The sequence below is a fragment of the Salvia splendens genome, chromosome 11, assembly GCF_004379255.2.
Source record: "Salvia splendens isolate huo1 chromosome 11, SspV2, whole genome shotgun sequence".
In the NCBI taxonomy this organism is placed as follows: Eukaryota; Viridiplantae; Streptophyta; class Magnoliopsida; order Lamiales; family Lamiaceae; genus Salvia; species Salvia splendens.
The window spans coordinates 13,108,860-13,120,259 of record NC_056042.1 but is presented as its reverse complement, the minus strand read 5'-3'; the positions used below and the strand labels follow the sequence as shown (position 1 = coordinate 13,120,259).

General features: G+C 45.3%; 1 protein-coding gene across 1 annotated transcript; it reads right to left on the bottom strand.

The window, feature by feature from the left end:
- Positions 1 to 1,403: 1,403 nt before the first annotated feature.
- LOC121754455 lies at positions 1,404 to 3,005 on the bottom strand. The gene is made up of 2 exons (XM_042149812.1): positions 1,832 to 3,005; positions 1,404 to 1,555 (listed from the first exon to the last, which is right to left on the bottom strand). Exons 1-2 carry the CDS (start codon positions 3,003 to 3,005, stop codon positions 1,404 to 1,406), a joined length of 1,326 nt encoding a protein of 441 aa, XP_042005746.1.
- Positions 3,006 to 11,400: the final 8,395 nt, after the last annotated feature.

Genomic DNA, 11,400 nt, shown 5'->3' with positions numbered 1-11,400 from the left:
GCACTTCTTGCAGAACTCATAAGCCTCTCTATGGATGGAAGGCCAGTAAAACCCGCTATCAAGTATTTTCCTTGCTGTTTTCTTCGGTCCAAAGTGTCCACCCAAGCCAATGCGTGGCAGTGGATCATCACATCTTCCTGTTCCCACTCTGGAATGCATCGTCGGATTACTTGATCTGCCCCCATTTTCCATAGGTAAGGATCGTCCCAATAAAAGTATCGGGAATCGCTTTTAAGCTTTAGCTTCTGTGCTCTTGTAATCTCATCACTTCTAGGTAACTCGCCCGTTACCAAGTAGTTGGCCATGTCCGCGAACCATGGCTCCTTTCTCGTGTTGTGTCCCTTGCTTCTCTGGTTGCCTTGATCAACTCCCTCCGCTTGGTTGATCCACCGGCATTCAGGTGATGACTCGATCAGGCAGAGATGCTCTTCAGGGAAAGCGTCTGGAATTGCTTCTTCATTGTCCTTTTGCAAAATTCGACTTAGGTGATCTGCCACCTTGTTCTCACATCCTTTCTTATCCACTGCTTCCCAATCAAACTCCTGTAGAGGGAGTATCCACCTGATTAACCGCGGCTTTGACTCCTTTTTTGCTAAGAGGTATTTGATGGCCGCATGATCTGTATAAACAATTACTTTGGAACCAAGCAAGTATGGTCTGAACTTTTCAAACGCGAAGACTACTGATAGCATCTCCTTTTCGGTCACATCATAGTTCTTTTGTGCCTGATTCAGAGTTTTGGAGGCGTAAAAGATGACATAACTCTTCCCTTCAATTTTCTGACCTAATACTGCCCCCACAGCATAGTCACTAGCATCGCACATCACCTCAAAGGGGTGATTCCAGTCGGGGGCACGTATTATTGGAGAGCTTATCAATCGATCTTTTAGAAATTGGAACGCGGCTTTGCAAGCATCTGAGAGCTCAAACTCGACATCGTTCTGAAGAAGTCGGTTCAGTGGCTGGGCTATCTTTGCGAAATCTTTTATGAATTGTCTATAGAACCCAGCGTGCCCCAGAAAAGCTCTGATCTCCTTCTGGTTGGTAGGGTATGGAAGTTTTGCAATGACCGCTATCTTTGCTGGGTCGACCTCGATCCCTCTGCTTGACACTATGTGGCCAAAGACTATTCCTTCGGTAACCATAAAATGGCATTTCTCGAAATTCAGAACCAAGTCCTTCTGGCGGCATCTTTCCAATACCCTGTTCAGACTATGCAGCCCTTGATCAAAATCATCCCCATAGACAGTAAAATTGTCCATGAAAATCTCAATGCAGTCCTCTAATAGGTCTGAGAAAATGCTCATCATGCATCTCTGGAAGGTGCCCGGGGCGATACAGAGGCCAAAAGGCATTCTCCTGTAAGCGTAAGTGCCAAAAGGGCAGGTGAACGTCGTCTTATCCTAGTCTTCTGGATTCACAGCAATCTGGAAATAGCCACTATAACCATCCAGGAAACTGAAGTACTGCTTCCCTGCCAACTTCTCCAACATTTGATCAATGAACGGCGGAGGGAAGTGATCCTTCTTCGTAGCTTGGTTCAGCTTCCTGTAATCTATGCACATTCTCCATCCAGTAACTGGCGTTGTCGGGATTAGCTCATTTTTTTTGTTTTTTACCACTTGAATCTCTCATTTCTTACGCACCATGTGCACTGGGCTGACTCAGTTACTGTCGGGAATGAAATAGATAATCCCGATCGAAACCAACTTGACGATTTCCTTTAGCACCTCTTCCCTCATGTTGGGATTGAGTTTCCGTTGTTGGTCGCGGTGTGGCTTGGCTCCTTCCTCCAGTTGGATGTGATGCATGCATAAGTCCGGGCTGATGCCTACCAAATCTATCAGCTTCCAGCCGATGGCCCTCTGATTCCTTCTTAATACTTCCAGCAATCTGTCTTCCTGCCCCTGGGTTAATTGATTGTTGATGATGACAGGCTTGGTTTCATCTTCACCCAGGTAGGCGTACTTTAGATGTGCAGGAAGGGGTTTTAACTCTTTTGCAGGTTTTGGTTCTTCATTGGGCAGAGGGTTTTCTGCTGTGTCTCTTTCCAGTAGCTCGCCTTGATCATGCCGCTTCGCTAGGCTAGATACTTGAGCTGTGCCACTTGACCCAGCTAGCTTTGGGCGCTCGCAAAAATCATTTATTGCACTTGCGACGGCTTTGTCGTCCATTTCTCCGACCTTCATGGTCTCAAACCATTCTTCCACTTCCTTTTCGACTTCCTTATCTGCGGAGGAGTCAGTGAACTGCCTTTTTAAAAATTCTTCCTCCAAATTCTCCTGTACCAAGGGCTCAGTCACATCGATGGAGTACACGTTCATGGCCTCATCAATATTGAACGTGTACTGTTCTCCTTTGAAATCTAGGCTGATCGTTCCATTTCGTACGTCTATGATAGTGCTGGTTGTGGACAAGAACGGCCGTCCTAGTAAGACTCCGCTTGACTCCTTTGTTGCGGGCTCCGTCATCTTGATTACAAAGAAATCAGCTGGGTACAGAAAGTTATTTACCTTAACAATAACATCTTCCAGAATTCCTTCCGGGTGAATACATGATCTGTCGGTCAACTGTATCATTATATCCGTGTCGACTAGCTTTGCCTTTCCCAGCCGTTGATAGATGGAGTATGGCAGAACATTGATAGATGCTCCCAGGCCGCACATGGCGTGCTCCACCTGGACGTCTCCGATTGAAATTGAGAGCGTGAACATTCCTGGGTCGGTCTTCTTTGAAGGGAGGTCATTCCGTTGGATCACGGCAGAGACAGTTTCATCTGCAATCATTCTACCCTCCTCATTGACTTTCTCTGCCAGGTAGTCTTTAATAAACTTGCTGACATGGGGCATTTTAAATGCCGTTAAGAGTGGTACTTTAACGTCCACATCTTTGAACATACTCGCCACATCGATTGTGGCGTCCTTCCTTCTTGCCACCATTCCGCGGTACGGATACGGCTTAACTTTCTCACCCCCCCTCTTTCTGATTTCCTTCTGAGGTTTCATCTCCCACTTTTTCCTTGCCTTTCTCTTTCGCTTGATCCACCACCTTGGGTTCTTTCTTCTCTTCACGGTTTGGTCCAGGATCAATTGTTTGGGACGTCGCAGGATAACTGGGGCCTTGGTAGACCCTTCCCGACCTTAGGGACACTTTGCTAATGTGTTCACGCCCAAGCGGCTGTTCAGTAGCTGGAATTCTTCCGTCATTTCCCTTTAACTCTCCTAGGGACGTTGCAACTAGAGAAAGTTGTTATGTCAGCATCTCTAATACCGCCCGCTGCTCCCTCTGAGTTTCCTGGATTTCCTGCATCGCATCATTTGTGTGGTGCGGTACTATCATATTGCTCGGGCTATCATTGGAGTAGCGGTTATATTTCTGATTTGGCGGCCTCCCTCCATGGTTGGGCTGTGGGTAGTCAGATCGCTCGTAATGTTAGAGCAGGTATGGCTAATGGTTGTAGAATTGATTTCCCTGTTGCTGGCCTCCTCGTTGGTGTGGCGGGACATAAGTAACCATCAGGTTGTTTGGTTGCCTTCCTTGGTTGCTTGACTGAGATGCTAGCTGCCTGTATCCCCAGTTTCCTTCCTGTTGTCTGCTTGACCAGCTAGGATGTCCTACGCTTGACCAATTCCCTTGAGGTCCATTTGACCAACCTGTCTGACTTCCCTGCATTCTGTTTCCTCCAGCATTTGGCTTCTCCTGGATCCGAGCAGACCAATTAGGTTGTCCGTCAGAGGGTTGTAGTTGTTGTGTCGATAGTGGGAGTTGTTGGCTTTGATTCTAATCTGTCCACCTGAAGTTGGGGTGGCCCCTCCATGGAGCGTCTCTTTGCTTCCCCTGGATCCAGTTGCCATTTGCATTCCACTGTCCTACTGCATTTACTTGCTCTACCTCGGGGGGGAATTCGCAGTAATAATAGTGATGTTCTTCTGGCGGCGACGGCTGTGGTACGTACTGCGTCTCTTTTGGTGCAGGTGGTGGTGGCGGCGGTCTGGTTTTTTCTACTGCTTCCAGCAGTTTCTTCTCCATCCGTTCGAATCGAGCCTTCAGCTTTTCATCGTTGCGCGCCTCTGCTGCGTGCACTTCTCCTCTCCTCGAGAGGTTTCATACGACCGCTTAGCCTCAATTAGTCTTTCCAAAATATTCTTAGCCTGGCTGAAAAGGGTTTTTGAGAAATCCTCTTGTGCTGCGAGGTTGAGGCCGTTTTTGCTGTCCACCGTGAGTCCGCCGTAGAAGATCGAGTAGATCTCCTTTTCTCCCAGCTTGTGGTTGGGGCATGCTTGAAGCAGCCCTTGAAATCTGTCCCAGTACTGGCCGAGGGGCTCGTCGTACTCTTGTCTGGCCTCTGTAATCTCCCTTTTCAGGGCACTTGTCTTTGATGCTGGGAAGAAACGGTCGAGGAATATCATGCGGAATTCCGCCCAAGTCCTGATGGATCCCTCTGGTAGCCTTGACAGCCATACTCCTGCGTCCCCTTTCAAAACGAAGGGGATAGCCTTGAGCCTATAATCTTCAGACGTGGATCCAGCCGGGACGGGCTGAATATCGCAGTATCGGCAGAACTCCTCCAGAAAGGCGTACGGATGTTCCTTCGAGAGACCGTAGAAGTGGGTCAAGACGGCCAGCACTCCTGATTTGATAGTGATGGTCCGCATCCCAGGAGTGGCGGCAATGGCATGTGTGGGCTCCTTCTCATCATGAGCGTGCAAAGAGCCGATTCCCGAGTCGTCGATGACAACAGCCATCTCTGCTTCTGTTTGCTTTGGTGGTGGTGGTAGTGGGTTTTTCTCAGCTGCTGTTGTTGCCTCTAAAGCTCCTATGTAACGAGTGGTAACTAAGCCGGCTTCCTGGACTCTCCAACGATTGTTAGTTCTTCTATATATCAAAGGATGATTCCAGTAATCGCCTTGGTGGTACCTTCTCATCAACAGCAGGAAAAAAAAATAAGAAAATAAAGAAATAAACTATTTACTCCTACGCACTACACACAAACATAAAGTAACACCATGCTTCCCCGGCAACGGCGCCATTTTGGCGGGCTCAAAAATGCGCGGATTAAGATTGGATCAAGTTATATGGAGGATAACTGAATCGGTTGGACCAGTTAGTAAATTGTCGTTGCCACTTAATCGAATCAATCCTCGAACCGAAACGCACCAAAGATAATATTTATAACTCCCGATTTCGCATTACTTTAATAGTAAAGCGGCAAGTTCGGGGTCGATCCCACAGAGAAGTTGGTGTGTCGAGTGTGTGAGTAGTGAACAGGGGGGTTGGCTGCTGCCACGCTTTAACTTGGGAGTTTTAACTACGGTTTTTATCTAGGCAGAATTCAAACTAGCTAGCTTGATCAACGGAAATTTAAACACTGTGTCAAGTAAATTGCAGGTAATAACAGAAAAGCAAATGCGCGATTTAAAAGAGAGAATAACTTCGATTAAGCTAAGATACGATTACAGCGTGAAAATAAACTAAGCTAACACTTCGAAAATAAAGAAAGCGGTAAATTGAAAAGAATCTCAACGGGAAACTTAAGTTACGCTGACAGAAATGGTTATTCTGCAGCGCTCCCTTCGGTCGCCCTTTTAACTACGCTATCTAAGCTAAACTAGAGATCTGAACTAAACTAAGCTAAGAGAGCAGAACTAAGCTAAACTAAGCTAGAGAGCTGAACTAAGCTAAACTAAGCTAAACTAGGCGGAAAGTAAAGTCTCGGATACTTTCTTGTGGTGGCGCAGCCTCTATTTATAAGCTCGATTCGGCTTCCAGCTGGATAACGATCTTGACAGGGAATATTCACTCATGCAGAGGATGAGCGACTCATTGATTGCTACGTGCTCTTTTTTCTAGAATAACGACGCTTTTGGATAACAAATTTCTGATCGGTTCGTCCTGGCGTCTTCACAAGCTGGCACGTGTCCCCTTCTAGAACGTCGTCCTGGGTAACAGAATGGTGCGCCACATCCAGCTCATTTACTCACGTTTTCCTTCTAGAAACCAGCGGTCCCCACTTTAACTGCTTGACCTCGCCCCGTGATCAACTCCCCCGATTTTTGGCCTTTTTTCGCCTTTTGTACGTGCTTGATCAGTTCGGCCTTGCTGCCTTGGACAAGTAGCATTTCTGCACATTTTAACACTTGTTTGCGCGATAAACCGATCAAGTAGTATATATTTTACCCCCAAAATCGATGCATGAAATAAGCCTTATCATATATATAAAAGCAATCCTGGACAGTTGGTTGCGTACATTTCCATTTATGACAAGGTACATTCCTTTAGTTTGGGTGGTTTTGCATCCAATCCCCACACTTCTTTTGAAGCAATTTAATTGAATTTTCATATCCACGTCATATCTGATTTGGGTTGGTGAATAAATGGCCACTGATACCATATATTGTCAAAGAAATTAATATAACTTTTTTATAATAATACAAAAAGAAAACAAAATATTAAGCCATACATTACACACACGACTAGCTACATCGAAGTGTATGTATATATAAATCTACTTTAGTCATTGTTTTCAAAATTATGTTAGTCTATATTATTGATGTTATTAAATCCCCTAATGTCTCTAAATTTCCACATTATAAAATATTGACTATTAATTACGGTGTCCAAACAAATATGTGTAATATTTGATTTGATTAGAATGCCATGAATTATCTCCTTTGATCAAGTAATAATAGGTGTGTTCCTGTTAAGGACCTAAATCCCTAACGATCCGATAAAACGGACAATAACGAGATAAAGATAATCCGGCGCCCGTGAGGGTCGGCGGAGATAAAGATCTGGGTGGCTGTGCGCGGGTTCCAACCCGTCGGGCAACAGCTACAGATCAGATATACATTCCAGCTGTGCGCGGAGACCTTCCGTCGGGCAGCAGGTAGCGTAGGGAATTACGGATTCAAAGCATAACTCGGGGCATTTGGCCAAAATAATAATATTCATTGATTCATTGTTGGATGATTAAATATGATAACAAGCTCTCCTATTTATAATAGTAGAATACTACCCTAACTTATTGAATAAGAAAACTAAGATATGGAAAAGATATGGCGAATCAAAAGGTACTAAATAATTGAGATTTCCTAGATGTTAAGGGGATCGTATCAACTCCCCCACGGTTGAAATTCACCTTGTCCTCAAGGTGGGAACCACGAACCATTGACGAGAGTTGAAAGCAAAAGCTTTAGCAAGGCGTCTCCTCCTGGATCAAACACGTATCGAACAACGGAATGTCTCCCTTTATATTCTTGCATGGAATGATTGCTTACCAAGCAGATGTCCCACTCGTCCTGTGTATGTCCCTGCAGCAAACACTTGAAATCCCTGTCGACATCTGACAATAATGTAGCAGCAGACAGAGGCGCTGTTGAGAGGATGCTATTCACATCGGAGCTGCACGACCAATATATTTCTTTAGAAGCTTAAACCTGGTAGTCTGCCGGACTTACAGCTCTATCCTCCTCAACTCCATGCTTTTCACCCTGCAGGCAATAGACGAAATCGATACAACAGTAGTATCCGAATTGGAAGCATCATCGCCACATAAATCTTCCACTTCTGTCTCGGATTTAGAGTCCATAAAAAGCATACTGCCCAAGTTTTCACAATGCTTCTCTTTATCTTCTAGCAATGTCTCCTCCTCTTCACCAATCTTCTCATCATATACCCCGACGAGCACTTGCAGCGATGTATTGTCGGTCTCGACGATTTCTTCTAGGGACTCGTCATTTGGTACAAAAGATTAGCACCCCCATTGTGAGCAACGCTGTCGGGAACATCCTCAACTAGATTATCGTCATCAATATTCTCCTCATCCTCATCAGCGTAGCAGAGCAATCTCTGCTTGCACACATGCCCTATAATCCACTTCTCGGGGCAATAGTAACACAAACCCAGACGGCCTCGTTCAGCCTTTTCCGCTTGTGATACCCGAATCACCGCGGGTCGCGGCCGTTCTCCGTTGCGACCCCCTGAACCTGTGGCCTGACCCGAGCCGGTAGCGGCCTAAGGTGGTTCCATCTTAACCCGTTGTTGTCCGTCGAAACCCTGTGTGTTGGCCTGATATAGCTGATGTGGATCCCAACACGGCTTCGTACGATCATAACACTGATCGACCCCCCCAAACTGCTGGCTTGGGTGGCGGTTACCTTGCGTGGTCCATCCTGGTCCATTACGACCCCCGCTATCGCGTCGCGCCCTGTCCTCATGTGGGCCCTTGCGAAAGCCCCCGCTAGGGTTTCTCCCGCACAAACCCCTATCTCCTGATCTCTGCCGACGCACATCCTCATAATCCCAATCATCGCCGCCGTCGAAACCGGAAGGAGATTCGGTCTCAAGATTCTCGAAGCGGCGATCTGTGTCATCTCTCCAAGCATCAAATCTGTCCAAAACGCGATCTAGTTTACTGGAAACGGGTTCATAATCCGAGTATCCTTGCGATGCACGGTGGGGCGGTGGTTCCCAACAAGAAGGCTGCCTTGACTGTGGTGGGTCATAAGGTTGGAAACTCGGTAGTGGTCGGGTACCGGGAGGATCCCAACATGTGGGGCGGCGTGTCTGGATAGACCCCATTTGGTGAGGTTGCGGCGGACCGTAGGGTTCACGCATGTACTTGGGTGGCGGCTGATCATAGGGCGGAATACCCGGTGGGTCGCGACTGCCCGGAGGGTCCCAGCAGGTTGCACGTCGTGGTCGGACCGGCTGGTAAGGATGTAACTGCTGCGCGACCTGAGGAGGGTCGTATTAACGACGGTGATAGTCGTATGACATGTTGACGGACTGAGGCGTGGTTGTGGTGGATGATGATCGTCTGACTTCAACGCGGCACACAGGAATCCTTTCCGTCGGGCGTTGCAGAAGTAGAGTTGTCCGGCGGCTAGAGCTCGGCGGACAGGCGGGACTCGACAACCAAAGCAGTTGCTGTGCGCGGAATGTTTTCCGACGGGCAGCGTTGTAGCTTCGGTTCGAGATGGTGGGAGGGTGAGATCACGATGAAAGCACCAGTTGTTAAAGACCTAAATCCCTAACGATCCGATAAAACGGACAATAACGAGATAAAGATAATCCGGCACCCGTGAGGGTCGGCGGAGATAAAGATCTGGGCGGCTGTGCGCGGGTTCCAACCCGTCGGGCAACGGCTACAGATCAGATATACGTTCCGGCTGTGCGCGGAGACCTTCCGTCGGGCAGCAGGTAGCGTAGGGAATTACGGATTCAAAGCATAACTCGGGGCATTTGGCCAAAATAATAATATTCATTGATTCATTGTTGGATGCCTAAATATGATAACAAGCTCTCCTATTTATAATAGTAGAATACTACCCTAACTTATTGAATAAGAAAACTAAGATATGGAAAAGATTTGGCGAATCAAAAGATACTAAATAATTGAGATTTCCTAGATGTTAAGGGGATCGTATCAGTTCCTTGCCCAGAAATATCGACTTACACCAACGTGATTTTCCATTCATTATATTCACATTTTCATCGTCTATAACTCAATTGTTCTTCTACCCAAAAAATTGTTCATACTCATACCGCCTTCATCATATCTTCACAAAAGGCAAGCAAAATATACACACAACTATGTATAACCTTAGCAAACCAATGAATGAATGTCATAAACTTGCCATTACAAATACAACTTTTTTTTTATCAAAATGCTTAACAATAATCTTTATCAGCAATCAAACAAGGAGATAACCACACAACTAAACCAGTTCGAATACAAGACAATGTTTAGAAAATACCTAAACATGACATAAAATTCATAGGTAGATTAGTGTTTAAACAAGTACTCCAGAACAGCTTTTACAAGCTGGAACAAGTTCTCAACTACAATACCCATAATAAACAGCATTATACCAATGAAAGCCAAAATCATGTTTATCTTTGCCTCTACCAGACAACGACCGCATGATTGGCAACCTAATTGACTGAATAACATCATTGTTTCCTTGGCAGACGTCATGTTAGCAACAACTTTATCATGGAAATATCCTTCATTTAAGATGAAATCCGGGATACGACTGTCGTCAAGCCTACTATGAAACTCGTCGCACCACAAAAAAGAACTAGAATGTTTGATATTAGCTGCACATTTGTAAAACAACCAGCCACTATTTTTTACTTCTTTCCATGCACACGAAAGCCGCATCTTCCCCAAACCACAAATGCACTTTGGTATTAGGTCATTATCTTCAGTTGATGTCGACATCCCTACGCTGCGATAACAAACAAAGGATATTTATAATACAGACAGCGAATAATAAACCAAAATAACTTCAAAACCAACTGTAAACAGGAACCACATCGTCAATATGATCAATCTAGCAACTAGGGCTGACAATTTTTGACACGACACGATAACACGACACGAACCGGCACGAAATTAATGGGTTTGGGTTAGAGCTTATTAGGTTGGTGTACTTATCGGGTCGACCCATTAAGGACACGGAAATTTCGTGTCGTGTTCGTGTCGTGTTCGTATCGGGTTCGTGTTATCCGTTAACAAATAATATTTTAATATTATTAATATTTTTAATATGTTTAACCGTTATCAGGTCGTGTTGTTATCGAGTCGTTATCGTGTCATCTCATGTACGTGTTGTTATCATGTCGTGTTGACCCGAAGTGCTTTGTGTCGTTAATGGGTTTGTGTCGTGTTCGTGTCTGAGGGTAGCGGGTCGTGTTCGTGTTCGTGTTTGAGGTTTTCTTAACGGGTCGTGTTCGTGTTTGTTGTTATCGTGTTCGTGTCGTTATCGTGTCGACACGATAACGACCCGACACGCACGATTTGCCACCCCTACTAGCAACACTTATTTGTCCCTAACATGAAGAAACACACATTTAACCACATGGATTTTGCCAAGTCTTCTCGCATTCGAGTCCAATCAGATGTTGCTTCAACTTGGTCAATGTATTCCATGTCAGCATAGTCGTCGTGTTCACTAACATCTTGTGTGTCAATATCAAGTGCTTCCTAAATTGGATTGCGTGTCATTTCACCACAGATAAAATTGTGCACCCAAAAACATGTGATGACCATCTTGATTTGAGTTTTTATGGATAGAAACTGGCATTCTGAAGAACACCCATCACAACTTTAACACAGTGAAAGCACGCTTAATTATGTTACATGCTTTACTGTGTCGTAGATTGAACAACTCATGGGCATTTTGTGGTCTTTGGTTGCCAACTCCCCATTCTTTTAAATGATAACAGACACCTTTGAAGGGTGTCAAAAACCCTTCAACTCATGAGACATGTTGGAGGAGTTGCCAATGATAATTTTGTGCAAAAATTTTTGAAAACCTTGTTGATATGGCTAAGTAACGTGTAATTTTTCATTTTAAATTGCCTAAAGTTAATTGCATGGTGTCTTGTCTTTTG